We start from the raw sequence: 16,242 nt of genomic DNA on the forward strand, positions 1-16,242 counted from the left end.
ACTCTCCTAACCGGGGGAGTCACCCGGTTCCTGAAGGCTGGGGACGCAACGAGCGCGAACTCTTCAGCAAACATCAGTGGAGGTTTATCAGCCCAATATTCGGAAAAAAGGATCGTTTTCGCTTCCAACTTGACAGCCGAACCATACTTCCATATCTAGAATTTACTCAGAAAGCAGAACGCAAAGGCTTTTTTGGAGAAGTTTACAACGCGAAGATTCACCATGCACATGTCGTGCCAGAATTGGCTAGAGTAAGTGTCGTGTATTGACTTGAATGAACTCCATATTTTGATCTATTTTACTAACCACCATGTAGGAAGCCCGTGACGGTTTAGTTCAAATTGCTATTAAAAAGGCCAGCGAAGATGCTGAATTGAGGAAATACTTTGATAGGGAGGCAAAAAACCTCGCTAGGCTGAGAAACTTCAGGTCGAAACACCTTATTAAACCGATAGCTGCCTACCAGCGTAGCGGCGATCGGTGCCTTGTTTTCCCCTGGGCAGATGGAGGAAACCTGTACGAGTTCTGGGGCACTTACAAAGGCGATCCTCTGGCCGATACCAAGCTCAGATGGGTAACGCTCCAACTCACCGGCTTGTTCTCTGCCCTCGAGGACCTTGACAAAGAAAACTGCCGCCACGGAGACCTCAAGCCCGAGAACATCCTCTTATTTTTGAACGAGGACAAGAGCATGACACCGCAAATTCCCGAGAGCATGACACTGCAAATTGCCGATTTAGGACTCTCTACATTCCACAAGAAAGATGCCTTGACAAGGATTCGAAGAGCCGCCAACTTGGCTACCGAGACGCCTCCTGGAACATCTCGGTACGAGCCACCAGAGGAGGACAAGAACCGAAGTAAGAAGCCAAATTCTTGGGAGACTCGATCAAGGGCATATGACGTCTGGTCCATTGGGTGCGTGGTGCTGGAACTGCTGATATGGCTTACCTACGGCTACAAAGCAGTGGACGAATTTAGGAACGAAACAAAATACCTCTGGGAAAAGGTTGGCGGAAGATACCGGATTCAACATCGTGCACAAGAACACATCGACAACATATCAAGAAGATGGCCGCAAGGTTCGATCTGCGGTGATCTTGTACGTTTTGTTAAAACGAGCCTTCTTGTTGTCGCAATGCCGGACGAAACCATAACCACCTCTCAATGCCGAGCAACAGCGCCCAAGGCCCACACAAAGATGAAGAACATCCAGAGAAAATATCATCCTGCGTGAGTATGGACTTGGGAGAGACCGACATTCTCGAAGTTAACCAGTAGGTAACTTCGAAATTAGAACCGGAGACCATGGACTGGCCCCGGAACCAGGAAACGACTCTTACCAACACTTCGAGCGCTCGATCCCTGCCAACGAGGACAATCTGGAAGAATTTGGTGGGCTGGTAGGAATACAGCGCAAGGCGACGGAGGATCTGGGGCAGGACTTGCAGTCAACACCTGCGTTGAGCAAAGCGTCCTATGCGGCTATGAAACACAAGGAAGTAAGTGAAAATACCCGCTGAATGGGCCAAATGCCTAAAGTTTGACTAACATGCGGTGTTAGTATGTCGGTATTCACTCAACTCGTTATTATTATAGAAGCTAGGTCATGTATGCTAATATTGTTGGGGGGCAGAATGTCAGTCAAGCTCTCTAGTCTATTTGGGTTGCTTACAAGTGCAGTTGTTAACACAGATTTACATAGTCAGTGAGTCGTAATCGCATCCAATTTGCGCGAATGATGTTACTAACCATTAAATAGTTTGTATGTTGAAAGCTAATCACGCGTTGGAAGAAACAGACAGCTGACCCCCCAGCCAGCAAAGAAGCAAGCTTAATGACCATTGGGATTCTCTCTCGGATAACGCCTTCGCCTCCCAGATGTTCAATCATGTCAACTGGCCTCAAATAAGACCCTTGCGGACTGAAGAGAACAGCAAGCTATGTGCCAACTGTAGCATAACGACGTCAACAATGTATTCCCTGTCGGAACGTCAGCTGTCAACAATGCAGCGGTCCTGCGAGCTATGCGTCTTGCTCCTTGATTCCTTGAGCCGGGCAGGTATAACGTCGCCGGCGGTCGTCAAACTCCTCCAGACGGGTACCGCGATAGGATTGGAAGGCGGACCGAACCTGCTTTCGATCTACGCTGAGCCAGGTACGTCTATGCCGTAATTATTGACCTACCCTAAGCTGAAACTTGCATCAAGGACACGACGTTCCCGCAGGAAGACAGATTGGGTTTCCCCTACTTCCTGAGCCGAATAGTCAAGAACAACTCTTGCTCCTCAAACACTGGATACAGAGCTGCGATTCAGAACACCACGCATGTCATCGACATGACGGGCAAGCTACCTCGGAGATGCCGACCCGGCTCGTCAAGGTGACCGATCCGGTACAACTGCTCAATTCCTGCAAGATAGAGCCCAGTCGATACATAGCCCTCAGCCATTGTTGGGGTCAGCTGCAAGAACACGAAAGATTCTGTCTTAATCAAAGGAACCATAATCAGCTCGAGGAACGCATCGACTTTAATCTCCTCCCCAAGACATTTCGAGACGCAATCACAGTCACTCGCGGCCTTGGCATAGAGTATATCTGGATTGACACGTTGTGCATCATCCAAGATGACGGAGACGACTGGGAAAAGGAGTCGTCAAAAATGGAGACAGTGTTCAGCGCGGCATACTGCACCCTCAGTGCAGCATCGGCCGAATCATCCCTCGATGGCTTTCTATCCCCCCGACAGCCGAGGCCATGCGTGCGGCTACAGACGGAAGACTCTCGGCAGCTGTATGCTTGTCCGCACATCGATGACTTCCGTGGAGATGTTGAGCTGGCAAAGATCAATAGACGGGGATGGGTCTTACAGGAAAGGGCTCTGTCAAGACGCTCCATATACTACAGCCGGACCCAGGTGTACTGGGAGTGTGGAGAGGGAATCCGTTGCGAGACCATGGGCCGTCTCTACAAGTAGGTACTGCTCCATGATGCCAGTGGCTTTCAATTTACTTAACGTATTTTTGCAGCTCAAAGGCCGCCTTTCTCGGGGACGCCAACTTCCCACGATCCGCATTGGAGTACTACCGCGACGGACGGCAGTTACTCATCCAAGACTTATACGAAAGATACTCGGCCCTTGCGTTCACGAAGGCTTCGGACCGAGCAGTTGCCATCCTCGGTCTACAAGAGCGCCTAGCAAGGGCGTTCAAGACACAAGCCGCCCATGGCACTTTCGAGTCTTACTTTGCCCGCAGCATCCTCTGGAGGCGCGACCACCACCTCGTGGAGATGACGCCTATTGCCCAGCCGGCCGGGCGCCGCGTTCCAAGCTGGTCCTGGTTCTCCAAGAGCGGTAGAATCCAGTACATGAACCTTACGTTCGAAAAGACCAAGTGGATGAATGACGACTTCAGGAGCCCTTTCACTTCTCAGTCAGATAACACGGTCCCTGGCCAAATATCGAGGCCGGCCTGCCCCGACACCAGTTCAATACTTCGTGGGTTTGCGCGACGCATGGAGATGGACGAGGGGACGCTCGCGTCGCAGGTCGTTTTCGATATGAAAAATACGCACGAAGCCAAGGATTTTCGGGCTGTGCAGATCGGCAGGGATAAGGACGAGGGCAACAGCCTCGATGCCCCGAAAGTCCACGTGCTCGTTATCTGCAAAGCCAGCAGTGACCCCATAGACAGAATGTATAAAAGGGTAGGAGTAGCGTCTCTTTCACCGGAGCAAGTCCTGGAGGAAGGGGTTTGGGTTGATATCTGCTGACATCATTTACGTCTGATGGTTGCCGCGTCTCAATATGGCCATAGATAAAGAGCCCGTCACCTGATAGATCCTCTTTTGTACTCGTTTCGTTTTCAATTCGTAGTTTCGTCTTCTTTTACCCTTTGTGGAATGGCTGAGAATTTCATCTGGCGTGGGATTAGTTGATATATGCTTGTGGTGACATGGTCTTAATACACGGCCACTACTAGGCGTCTTTTCGTTTCGTATCACCAGGAAGCCGACTGAGCTTTTTTTCCACTTTGAGCCCCTACTTTGAGCCCCCAAAGCGGATTGGGGATGGTGGCTGACAGACACGGCGCAGCATATCATCCCAAGACATAAGAGATTACACCTGACAAAAATTGGCCCCCCCAGCTGCTGGTACACATACCGAAACAGCCTCACGCTGAAAACGCACATTCCTGGAGGTCAGACTGTTCCAGCTTGTACGACTTTGGCGTCTGGAGGGGCCTCCAAAGCTCGAAGGTGTGGTGTAGTAAGCCGAGGCTGCCACGTTTTACCAGTAACCTATTCGGGCAGCACTGTCTTGGCCAATCGATTGACTTTGGGCTGCGCTTCAATATGCGATTTCCCGTCTGCCTCGTATAAAATAGCTTCCCGTCAGGCTTTTCTAAATGGCCCATATAAGAAGCCAGAGCCCCCGGAGAGAAGAGCGGGTAGCGGCAGACAGTCAACCAAGGCCTTGCTCACAAGTCATCCCATACCGCTTCCTGTGTCCCATTCTTCTGTTAGGGCCTTATCTCAACAGACTCCAGCTGATAAATCCCGGTATATTACAACTCCTTGGTCAAGTGCCTGAATTCTCCGTTTGCTCCGGTAAATCTTAGAGGTCAGAACGTTGATCCTCTCGAGGCACAACAACGATTGACGGACACGATGAATTCCAAAACTCGCTCTTGCAACGATGAAGTCAAGGACGGGATGGCGGTCGACCTCGACACCATGGTTGGCAGCATCACTAACGAACTCAAAATTGACAAAGATTCTCATAGCCATAGCAAAAGGCACCCATCATCTCAGCACGACACCCCGCGGGTTCCTCATAGCGCCGGTGATAAACCACTATTTCCATGGAAGGTCGTCGACGACTTCCGAGGAGGGCAAGACATTGGCAGCAACATTTTTTTAAGCGTTAATGACAAGAGACGCGATCCTTCCGAAGCAGATGCTGTGTTGTCTGTTTACGACATGGGCCTCGGTATCGCACCGCAGGCCGCCGACGACCCTCAGAAACATGATCGTAGCCAAAGCGAAGCAACCGATCCCGTGTCCTGCGAGGCTTACCCGAAAACTGATTCTTTTCACTCGGCCGATGACACGTGTATTGGGAATATCGTCCGAGATAAGATGGAAAAAAGTCTTTGCTGGAGCAAAATGGATAGAAAGGAGTACCTGCCAAGAGACGCATTTGACGAGATATTTACCATTCCGACTGTAAAATCTCTTATCAAGGCCATCTATCACCGTGCCACCGACGACGAACTTTCCTGCAAGATTAACCAGGTCATAGGGGACACGGAGAAAAGTCGCCGAATGATAGTCGCTATCCTAGTCTTCATGAAGCAGACCAGTCATATTGATGACTTCATCCGGGAAGGCATCTTTGACCACCACATGCCATTGCGTCACACGAGAGAAAGCATGAGAAATTTCCGAACCAGAGCTGAAGCCGATGAAGTTGAAGACATAAACGAGACGCTGTTCAAGGGGTGGGAGCGCGTCCACGTCGATCTGTTCTACATTTACCAGCAGATGATTGTCGTGCCGATTTTCGACATGGACGATGGCCCAATCCGCATTCACATCTTGGATCATGACGTTCGACTCCCATGGGAAACTTATCAACATAGGGCAAGAGGCGCGCATGGAATAGTCCACCAGCTTCAAATTCATGAGAGCCATTATAACTTGAAAGGCAACAGTGTGAGATAGGCCCCGTATCCTCAATGCGTGTTGGTTGATGGGCGGCTAACCGCAGACCCTGGAAAGAAACCGAAGCATCCTCAGTGCTTTGCAGTCAAAGAGATCCACGCCGCCGACCACGAATCCTACAGCAAAGAACTCCGAGCACTCCTACACTCGTGCAATAGAGTGCAAAAAGAAAAACACCTGATCAAGCTCATGTTCAGCTTCCAGCACGGGGAAAGGCTGTATCTTGTCTTTGAGTGGGCGGACGGCAACTTACAGGAGTTCTGGGCCAAGAAAAAGGTCCAGTCGTCGGCAGTATCGGCAAGATGGATGCTGCAGCAGTGTCGGGGCATCGCAAATGCCGTCAAACGCATCCACGGTCTGACAACGTGGCAGAAGGAAGAAAGAAGGTCAACAGCTTCCAGTACCGAGGAAGAGGAGAGCCTTATCAAGGATTGGGGACGGCACGGCGATATCAAGCCGAGCAACATCTTGTGGTTTTCCAAGTACGGGGAAGACCATGACCATCTCGTCGTTGCAGACCTGGGGCTTACCCGGTACCATTCTCGCTTGACAAGGTCGCGCGTCTTGAGGGTTGACGGTTTTACTGGGACCTATCGTGCTCCAGAGGTAGATCTCGGCGATCTCATCTCCCCAAAGTACGATATATGGTCTCTGGGGTGTGTTTTCCTCGAATTCTGCGTCTGGTACCTGTTTGGCCCAAGGGTTGCTACAGAGTTTGAAAGAGAGCGCAGACCCAATCGCTCAAAGGAGGCCATGGAGCCAGGAGAGTTCGATAATAGCTACTTCGTGACGAAGTTGTCTGCTGGGAGGAAGAAAGCTGTGCTCCACCCGGCGATTGACACAGTGAGTATAACGTCCCCTCAGAATAATCATATTCCCAAATACATCATTGCTAACTTCCGGGTCATCAACAGTGGATTCTTAAGATAAAGGAGCTAGCACCATGTAATACGTCTTTCGCCCGCCAGATGCTGGAATTGATTACCGCACATATGCTCGTTATTGATCCAAAAGGGAGGTATTCAATTGACGTGATATGCCGCGAGTTATCAAACATTATCTCTTCGTTACCGGATGTCACTGGAGCACAAGCTCGTTCTTCGGGGGTTATAGACACATACACAGTAAGTCAACACCTCGTTTCGGTATTGGGGATTGCCGTGTTGATTTCATTCCCACAGGATCAACCTTATGTACCACGACAGACCTCGGTCAGATTCGCAGAAGGGAATTCATCAATCCCCGACTACATGACGAAAATTATCTCCATCTCAGAGAGTGACGGGGATTCCTCTGATGAAGCGTCTAATGGACAAAGCACGGATGCAACTAGTGTTGAGCAGGACGAGAAGTCGATATTGTAGGACCTAAGTAAAGCCAGAGACTAAGTCTGGCGAGAAAAGCAACGATAAATAATAATCGTTCTAGCCTTATTGTTAGATTTTTTATTAATAACAACGAAAACGGGATGGAATAATGATTCATAGTGTGACTACTATTCACTGTTCTAAGTAATAATATATCAACAAAACCCCAAAACTTGGACATTATTTGGCAGAAATAGAATTTCAATTATCATTAGAATCATGCACTCGTGCTTTGCTCTCCCAGCTAATCCTGTCCCCGGATTGCCCCTTGTCTTTGCTCTCGGTATCATACGCCTCTCCCCTCCCATGCACAACTTCTCACGACTTACCTTCTACTGCCGATTTGTCTTCCCCGTCTCCGCCCACCTTCTCATACGCCGGCGCCGCCTCTTTAGGCCCATCGTAGGCTGGCGCCTCCTCGACGACAGGCGGGGGCGGCACCAACGACAGCGCAGCCATCGCAGAGGTCTCAACCCTACCGCTGGCCATATCTTCGCAAGGGGCCAGGATGAGGAGCCTCTGGGCTCCCTGGCACCTCCACGACTCCCCCGCCATGGATAGTTGCATTTTCCAGTGCAGCGTATGCTGGATCTTGATACAGTACGTCACAAACGTCGGCAGGACCTCCCTGCCGGTGCTTTCGCGCCACTCGCCCCCCCCGTGGAGGACCCGGCCCAGGGCGTCCACCCGCAAGTTCAGCACGGCACCGAGGTCCAGAGGCTCTTCCTTCGGTCCAGACGACATCACTATCTTGTGCCTTTGGGGGTAAAAGCCATCTATCCTGGCTATGCACTTCGTCAGCGTCCCGCCCACCTCGTGGGGACTCAGGGTACCCGGGCAGATAACCTCGTCTCTCGACTGTATCTCGAGCTTCATGCTCTGGATGGTGACGGTCTGCGGCACATCCCGGATAGCGTCTGTGGTCCTCTCGCCGTCGGGTCTTAGCTGCAGCAGGAACGGGATGCTGGTGTCGTTTCCCATCTGTATGACGGTGGGAGACCGGACGTCGAGCGTGAAGTGGAAAGCCGGCACCTTGGAGGACCCGAAGAACTTGTGCGTCTTCTGCTTCAAGGAGAGCTGTGCCTCCTCCATCCCCGGAAACAGCCGCTGGCTGGTCACGCAGCCGGAGATGGTCCGCCGCGCCAGGCCGAAGTCGCTGATCGGCGGCGCCGGCGTGGGCGGCGAGAAGACCTTGATGGGCAGCACGGCCCTAGCTACGGGGCCTTTTCCCTGCACTGACAGCTCGGCCTCGATCCAGTACTCCACAAACGCGTGCCAGCTCTTGGAGAAACCTCTGCAGTCCAGATAGAAGCTCCCGGGCAGCGGCGTTCCAGGGATCTCTCCGGCGCCGTCGGCGAGGGGGAGGAAGCAGGCTTGCCGCGCGCTGGAGCTCCTGGTGGCGTTGATGTACCTACCATCCGTGTACGTGGGCAGGGTCAGCGTGAAGGTCCAGGCCTGGTGCTCGCCGGCGCCGGGGGCGATGTGGATGGGGCCGCGGTGGAGGACCTCGCACACAGCTTCGCCGGGCCAGAAGTCAAAACGGCCGCGATAGTGGCTCTTGTCGTTGTTGCCGCGGTCCACGGAGAGCTTCGCCTTGGCGCGGCCGTGGAGCCGCACGACAACGGTGGCGGACGGTGCGACGATGTGAAGTCTGCGTATGACCTGGCCCTCGACGACGCTGCCGCCGTGAAGGCGCGCGGGCGGGCTGACGAGCGAGATCGAGAGGTCCTGGCTCTGCTGCAGTTGGGCTTACGGCATAATGGGCTCTCCGATGCGTGTCTGGCCGCGAGAGTCGGTGGTGACCGGGTGTGAGGTGCACCTCGAAGATGAGTCCGTGAGGAATGAAGGAGGCGTCTTAATAAAGGTGCGCCAATCATTGCCAAGACGCCTGAAGAAGGATATACGAGGTCTTGCTTGCCAGTGAACCGCTTATTACGGCATAGTGAACTCGGCAACGATAGAGAACATGTGGTGGCGCATGACCCCTCGCCCCGGGCGTGAAGGAGATTTGGGGCTGAACTGATCCTTCGTGGGAAAAACTTAACAATCTCATTGGCTTCTTCTTGAGGTTTGGCTGCGAGATTCCATGACATCGTGTTCCTATTCAGAAACTTTTTCATACGGCGATGAGTATTGGGCATGATACTTGTATAGCTAATATCACTGCCATGGGTCGTGAGTTTTTACTCCTACTGGCAACACTGTCACCGCTGGTACGTGATCCTCTCTAAAGCTACGGAAACGGTTTGTATCGTCTTGGCCGAGGACTCGACGAGGTAGAACGTATACTCTCCCGCCTCTACGTTCCACAGCCGTTCTGCCTCGTCAAACGAGGGGAGATCTTTGGTCAAGGCCTCCAGCCTTACAGTCTGCCTCTCCCCAGGCTGCAGCCTCACTTTGTCAAACGCCACCAGGCCCTTGACAGGCGTGTCCGCCGTCCCCTCCTCCTTTCCAGCGTAGATCTGCACGGTGGTCGCGCCGGCGACCTGGCCCGTGTTGAAAACGTCGACATAGATCTCGAATCCGTCCGTGGCGGTGGCATCTCCTCTCCGGACGACCCGGAAGTCGGCATATTCGAAAGTTGTGTACGAGAGGCCGTGGCCGAAGGGGAAGTTCAGGACCTTGGCACCGACGCGGTCGTAGTGCCTGTACCCGACGAACACGCCCTCGGCATACTCGACGCGGAGCACATTGTCGTCGGCGCCGCGCACGCCTGGGAAACTTCCGTGCGCCGGTGCGTCCTTCAGGTGCGCCGGGAAGCTGACGGGGAGCCTACCCTTGGGGTTCACGGCGCCGGTGAGGACGTCGGCGATGGCGTTGCCGCACTCCTGGCCGGGGAACCAGGCCTGGGCGAGAGCCGAGACGCGGCCGAGCCAGGGCATGGCGACGGCGACGCCCGTCGAGTTGACGACGACGGTCTTCGCGTTAGCGGTCGCCACGGCGTCGATGAGGGCGTCCCGACCGCAGGGGAGGTGGAACGACTCCTGGTCGCGGCCCTCGGTCTCCCACTGCGGGTCGTGGCCGGTGAAGACGACGGCGAGATCGGCCCCGGCGGCGACGCGGGCGGCCTCGCCCGTCAGCGTCGTGGTCCGACTCGAGGGCAAAGCCCATGCGCATGCCGCGGGGAAGCAGGCGGCTTTTGTGCTCCCGTCGATTGCGGCGCCGCGCGTGCCGTTGGGGCCATCGGTGGTCTGGACGAACGCTTAGTGTCTGGTGTACGTCTGTGTGTGTGTGTGTGTGTGTGTGTTTGTTTGTGTGTATTTCTAACCTTGGTGGCTGGAACTCCTTTCTCAGCAACATGACCAGTCTCGACAAAGCTGCGGCCTGCGAGGAGTCGGAACTGCGAGTGAAGAGGGGTCAGCAATCATCTCACGTTTACTGCAAAGCCTGATGTTATCTACCTTCTCTTCCAGGGTCAGGCTTCGAGGATGGCTTCAACATCCGTTTTGTCTGCCATTTTCTCACGTAAAAACTCAAATGGTCATGAAAAATGTGTAATCCCAACGAAGATCACCACGCCTTGATGGCCACTGGTCTCATATAATCCCAGTGAGTGACGAAGCCACGGGGAAGTGTACTGGCTGTCCGGAAATCGGAACTCGGAACACCACGCCGTCAAACCCACACAAGGGGGCCCCCAGCATCCATCCGCATTCTTTGTGAGGGGAAAGCGGGTAACAATTTCGGCATTGGAGGTTAGCAAAACGGCGTTGTTTACCGCCGCTTGGAAGTCGTGCAATTAGGGGAAAAGGCTAATGATACCTGATATATTATGTTTATACACCGGTACATATTGGATTGAAAGTGAAGACAGACAAGAGCAACGGTTAAGACTCTTAGTTTTCGGGCCATTCCAGATCGTCTTCTAGTATGACCGCTTAGGGTTCCTATCTGGAATCAACGAGCAAGCATGATGGGAGGGACTGCCGGCCTTCAAGTTTTACCTCCCTTCGCTGACCGGCTGGTGTAGCTGGGCATCAACCGGCGGACACAGTAACCCAGTATTGAAGTCGCCCACGAGCTCCTCAGGAGCAACTCCCCTGCCCGGCAACATTTTGGTCTAGCATACATGCCGAATGTTTTTGAATGAATGGAACTTGTCTTTCTCATCCTCTCTGTGTTCGGGGACAACGGCATGAGGACTTCCGTACGCATTTGGAAGCCCTATGTGTCGCTAATCTGGGTTTAATCCAACATCTATTATCATAGTCTCAAAGGACGCCGCCGGACCCTCTGCCTAAACCCTGTATCGAAGACGAATAAAATAGATTAGGAGACGTATTACATGGATCCAGATTGTATGTATGGTAACGGCCATGTGCTTGATTTTGGTTTCTGGGAAGGGGAGAGGGCTCTGCAGAGTTTTTCTCAGCGCCTTAAAGATGCGGTCCGTTTTCAGCGATCGCTTCACTCGTGACTTTCCTATCGGAACATTGGCTGCTTTAATAGATCACATTAAGTCCTAGCATAAATCATTTGCAGGACCCGGTGCGTTGTATTTGGCTTACGCGAAGAGCAGGTAGGTGGCTACTGTGAGTCTAGGAAAGTCTGCTGCTAACTAACAGCAAGGTATTATTGTGTACGCTCACAATATTCTCGGTAAACATAATGAAGGTAGGCAGTGTACGGCCATTAAGGCCAGCCCGCCAGGCCTAATCACCAAATCGAAAGGGTGTTCTCACCCAAAGCTATGACTCTAACGGTGTGGCTTGCGGTGATAACTCCTCAACGGGGAGACCCTCAACCTTCTACCAAGGTTCTTGGGAACCTTGCGGGATGGCTGTCCAGCGGGCATAAAAGTCCAGCTTCCACGCCAAGAATCTGGCCGAATCTACTGTCACCAACGCCTCGATCTCGACCAAAGAACACAAAGCCCACGACCATCCAATAAACAACCAACCATGTTGACCCAGACAGCTCTGACGTCAGGCTCCGAGCCCCATAACACTATACCGACATATATACTGACTTGGGGTTCTCTGCCCGCAGAACTGCGGCAGATGATCCTTGAACTCCTTGCACGACAAACTTCAGGTTGGGGCGCCTGCGCTTCTGTTTGTAAGGAGTGGAAGGCCACTTTGGAAAAGGAAAGCTTTCGGCAGCTGAAGCTACAACAAACATGTTTAGCTGATATGGAAACCATGATTGATGCAAGAAAAGCACGGCTTATCAAACATATCTGGCTAAATATCAAACTAAGGCCATACACATGTCGAAGTTGTCAATTCGCTGAAAGTTATTCATGGTTTTGCAGCAACAATAGGCTGGCCAAGCAAGCAATTGTGAAGCTTTTTTCTATCTTATCTTGCTGGCCGGTAAAAGAGGGAGCCGATCTCACACTGGAGCTTAGTATTCAGTCTCCCAGTGATAAAGAGCATTTCTTCAAGAACCTTTATTTCGGCGATGAAGATGACGATTTGACGTTCGACTGGTCTCGTCGTCAACCACATGATAGCCACTCAAAACGTTTATTTCACGATTCTCGACATGGTTGGGAGAATGGTCGTCAGATTAATGACCCTGATACGTCGGCTATAAGACGAATCTTTGAGCCTCTTGACTTTAAGATCAGAGAAGACCTCCCTCGAGTTAACGCGGTAACACGATTTATACTTCGTCGACAATGTCGGAGACAGATTGAGCCCCAACTTCTTGGGTCTCTGTTTGATAAGCTTCCTCGATTACAATCATTAATTTATGAGCCATGGCAAAGCTGGGATAGCTTCGCACAAGCACTTAGTCTGGACCCTGGTAGGATGCAATACTTATTCATATTCAAGATATTTACTATGCTTTATTAACTAACTAATTCTTTTATAGGATATTTAAACCTTGTTGAATCCCATTTACCACACACAGTCAAGAAAATATCAGTATTTGAAGATACCAACGAGAAGTATATTACCTTGTTCCAACCTGGTTCTGATACAGTCAGAGTTACATCACCTGCGGTCAGCGCTGCCTTCGCAAAAAGAAGTCTTGGTCTCGAGCAGCTCTCAGTTGCATTTATGGTTGACGCTTCGGACTTTTTTCAATCATGCCAACAGGATTGGATCTGGATCAATATGAGATCTCTAACTCTTACATCAAGACTTACCCAAAGGGAAAGTCACAAAGTAATGCGTCTCTTGAACAGTGCTGCTAAAACCGCACTCTCAATCCCTCACTTACACACATTGGTAATGTGGAATAGTTATAAGGGCGAAGCTTTCAAGTTTTTCTATCACGTTAAATCAAACTCTACTCGTATCGGGTGGCGTGGAACATGGGACCTCAAGCTGGGATCTGATACGATTCGCAATTGGCAGATGGTTGCTGATAAGTATACTCGATACAATCTCGAAGTTATCTCGGAACCTCTTATTTCAACAGTTGTTAACTCTCGCGCTTATGCTATTGAGTTACTAGACTTGCCTGCAGAGGTAGTCCATCCAGTATCTTTATTACAGATACGAGGAGAGATAGATTTAAGTTGGTTTAAAGAGTAGACATAGACACATTTGATATTAATTAGAATCTATTGCACTCAAATCCACGGGGCGGGGCATTTCTTTGTAAATTCGCTGTCCTCTTACGATATACTATGCTAAAACGGAACTCCATAAGGGTGTGGTCGGCCGCTGCTCATGAGCCCAGACTTATTACATGTCACTGTAGGATTCAGCGCTGGTGCCAGCTTACTGGTTGCTGGGATTGGCGAGAGTTAGAGGCCGGAGGATTTGCAAACAGGGATTATCATGAAAATCCCAGCAAGGCGGGACAGCTTCCAGTAGCGCATGTCCGAAACGTGGCCACTGCTGCAGTCCCGGTTATAAGGCTTGTTGAGGTAGCAACAGTTCGGCGAAAGCAACTCTTAGAAATCAGACCTTAATAACTGAAAGAAAGCAAGATAGAGAGGAATATTCTGTGAATCGACGTACCGCTACATCGGTAGGCTATGGTCAAAGCGACACACTATTAAAGGTTACAAAAAGATCTTAACGTTAAACCAGCCGTCAAAACCCCCGCCTGGTAAGGAATATAGCTATTAACTCTGCCTAGAATGGTAAGTCATTAGGGCTGGAGCATGCACATATATATATGGTAAACTACACTCACCCTGCTTACTGTCGTCTCACCTTAGACGTCATTTGCCTCGATTAAAGTGGACAATTCAAGGTGACATAATTGTCCTTGAACTGTAGAATGAGGTGCCACTACAGCACGAAGCAGCAAATGCATTCCAATTGTTTATTGGACTTATCTCTTCGCGACTATTTTTAGCGTTGCAGACGAGACGACGGTTTGGGCCGAGTTGTGTGTCTGAAATCTCACCGCAGCTAGAGGGAAAATGCACGACTCGTCACACAGCTTCTGTCACGATAGCTTCATGCATTTCCACCTCCTGTAACAGCACTGTCAGGTGCCTTATCACGTGGTGTTTTACATTCGTTCCCTATATATAGGACCTTACTTTCGTTACCTTCAATTACTCTCAATTAAGCCTTTTAGACCTCAATCATCCTAAGCCCTGCTGTGTGCTCTAACTCGGGACAACTTCTATCAACAACACATTCACGTGTTCCCATCTAGGTTGTTTGATATGCCTCCGTTCACCAATGTATTCTAGCTCATCTTGAATGACTTGAACAACGTTGATAACCTCGTGTTCCTCAGCCGTCTTTCAACACACTTGAGAACTGGAACGTATACTTGTACCCCAGAAGACTAAACACCATTACCGCCATCTTTAGTATTTTCGGCGCGTATTCGTTTCAAGAGCGTCCACGGCTCCGCGCAGGCCCAAACGCTTGACTAGTCAGCACCTTTCGCATCCACAACGCGCTCACAACAACGGACGAGGCCTAGCATTGCCGAGTCCCTCTAACGGGCCTTCCACACTACCAAAAGCGTTGGGTGGCGCAGGTTCTGAGAATTAGTTAACGGGGCGATGGATGCGTTAGTGCCGCGTTTGCACAAACCCCAGCCGCGCAGGATGAACATTAAGTGCATTGCACGCGGTTTATGCTGTGGTGCGGCGCTAGAGCTTTTCGTTGCGGGCGTCCGCATCTGGCCCTTTGACAATGACTACGCGGGCCACGCCACGAAAACTCGTCAACGCCCTTTGGCGAGAATCCAAAAGGGGGTCGCATGAGCTGGGGTTGATGGATTGGGGGAACACGGTGGACTCTTTACACAACGTGCTGTGCCAGCTCGGGTTCGTGTGGCTCATATCATATCGTCCTCCAGCACTACAGGCAAAGTTGGGACCAAGACGGTATTTTCCGCTGGGAGTAGTTTCAGCGGACAACGGAGTTTCATCCGAGCCCTCAAAGTCCGCTCCCCTCCGCAAATTCGCCCGTGATTACTATTCATGGATGTCATAGATGTCATCATCAGAGGGCGTCCGTTCCACAGGCGGAAAACGTGCCTCTCTGCCACGCTAACTTGTTTCTTTTGTCTTGCCCACTGTCCGTGCTGTCTTTGCCCCGTATGATTCATGCCGTTTCCTCCACACGATCCGCTGCATCCGATAAATCTCCCTGCGTCGCCTCATCCTCATCTTCCCTTGGCACACCATCCTCTACGCCTCTGTATAGACCGAACAGTCTCGGTCAGATGGCGACAGAAGACGCTAGCAGACCGCCGCCCGGAGGGCGAGACGCCCTCCAGGACGAGGCCACCCGTACCCGGGATGCCTCGTCACACCCCGAGCTTCCCGTCGACGAAGAGTCGGTGACGGCCGCCGAGTCCGACACCACCACGGAGCAGAGCACATCCTCCAACGGCTACACCTACGGGACCGCCGCCGGACCGCCGCCGCTGCCGCCGCCACCGAAGCCCGTCGACGACGACGCGGTTCGACGGCCGACACCGTCATACCAGACCCAAACTAGCTTGCTTCAAATCAGGCAGTATCCTCCAAGGGCCAGAAAAAAAGAGACGGAGCCTCTCCTTACACGGGGGGGGGAGCATTGAGACCCAGGACGCCATAGCGAACTATACTTTTCTATACCTCTCGACGATTTATATATTCGGACAAGTATATATCGAGAAGATGTTCTTAACGCTGCCCCAGCACGGCATGGTCAGCCGACGCATAGACAGCGTCTCACCTTAGAAACGGCTCTTATGCCGTGAGATTAAATTACACCCTATGCGGCCAGGG

At 51.6% G+C, this 16,242-nt stretch overlaps 5 protein-coding genes across 5 annotated transcripts; 3 read left to right on the forward strand and 2 right to left on the reverse strand.

Annotated features, from left to right (window-relative positions):
- Positions 1–222: 222 nt before the first annotated feature.
- GLRG_05311 (heterokaryon incompatibility protein) lies at positions 223–3,774 on the forward strand (the record flags this gene model as incomplete). Its single annotated transcript, XM_008095996.1, has 6 exons — positions 223–251; positions 415–1,233; positions 1,330–1,506; positions 1,830–2,158; positions 2,211–2,973; positions 3,030–3,774. The coding sequence occupies 6 exons, from the start codon at positions 223–225 to the stop codon at positions 3,772–3,774; spliced, it is 2,862 nt and encodes a 953-aa protein (XP_008094187.1).
- An 897-nt stretch (positions 3,775–4,671) lies between these two features.
- On the forward strand, positions 4,672–6,657 carry GLRG_05312 (protein kinase domain-containing protein; the record flags this gene model as incomplete). Its single annotated transcript, XM_008095997.1, has 2 exons — positions 4,672–5,613; positions 5,785–6,657. 2 exons carry the CDS (start codon positions 4,672–4,674, stop codon positions 6,655–6,657), a joined length of 1,815 nt encoding a protein of 604 aa, XP_008094188.1.
- Positions 6,658–7,412: 755 nt separating this feature from the next.
- GLRG_05313 (uncharacterized protein) lies at positions 7,413–8,852 on the reverse strand (the record flags this gene model as incomplete). The annotated part of the gene is made up of 2 exons (XM_008095998.1): positions 7,413–8,799; positions 8,848–8,852. 2 exons carry the CDS (start codon positions 8,850–8,852, stop codon positions 7,413–7,415), a joined length of 1,392 nt encoding a protein of 463 aa, XP_008094189.1.
- A 446-nt stretch (positions 8,853–9,298) lies between these two features.
- Positions 9,299–9,976, reverse strand: GLRG_05314 (thermostable beta-glucosidase B; the record flags this gene model as incomplete). Its single annotated transcript, XM_008095999.1, has 1 exon — positions 9,299–9,976. One exon carries the CDS (start codon positions 9,974–9,976, stop codon positions 9,299–9,301), a length of 678 nt encoding a protein of 225 aa, XP_008094190.1.
- Positions 9,977–15,692: 5,716 nt separating this feature from the next.
- On the forward strand, positions 15,693–16,194 carry GLRG_05315 (uncharacterized protein; the record flags this gene model as incomplete). The annotated part of the gene is made up of 2 exons (XM_008096000.1): positions 15,693–15,932; positions 16,153–16,194. The coding sequence occupies 2 exons, from the start codon at positions 15,693–15,695 to the stop codon at positions 16,192–16,194; spliced, it is 282 nt and encodes a 93-aa protein (XP_008094191.1).
- Positions 16,195–16,242: the final 48 nt, after the last annotated feature.

Source organism: Colletotrichum graminicola (assembly GCF_000149035.1).
Source record: "Colletotrichum graminicola M1.001 genomic scaffold supercont1.18, whole genome shotgun sequence".
Classification (NCBI taxonomy): domain Eukaryota; kingdom Fungi; phylum Ascomycota; class Sordariomycetes; order Glomerellales; family Glomerellaceae; genus Colletotrichum; species Colletotrichum graminicola.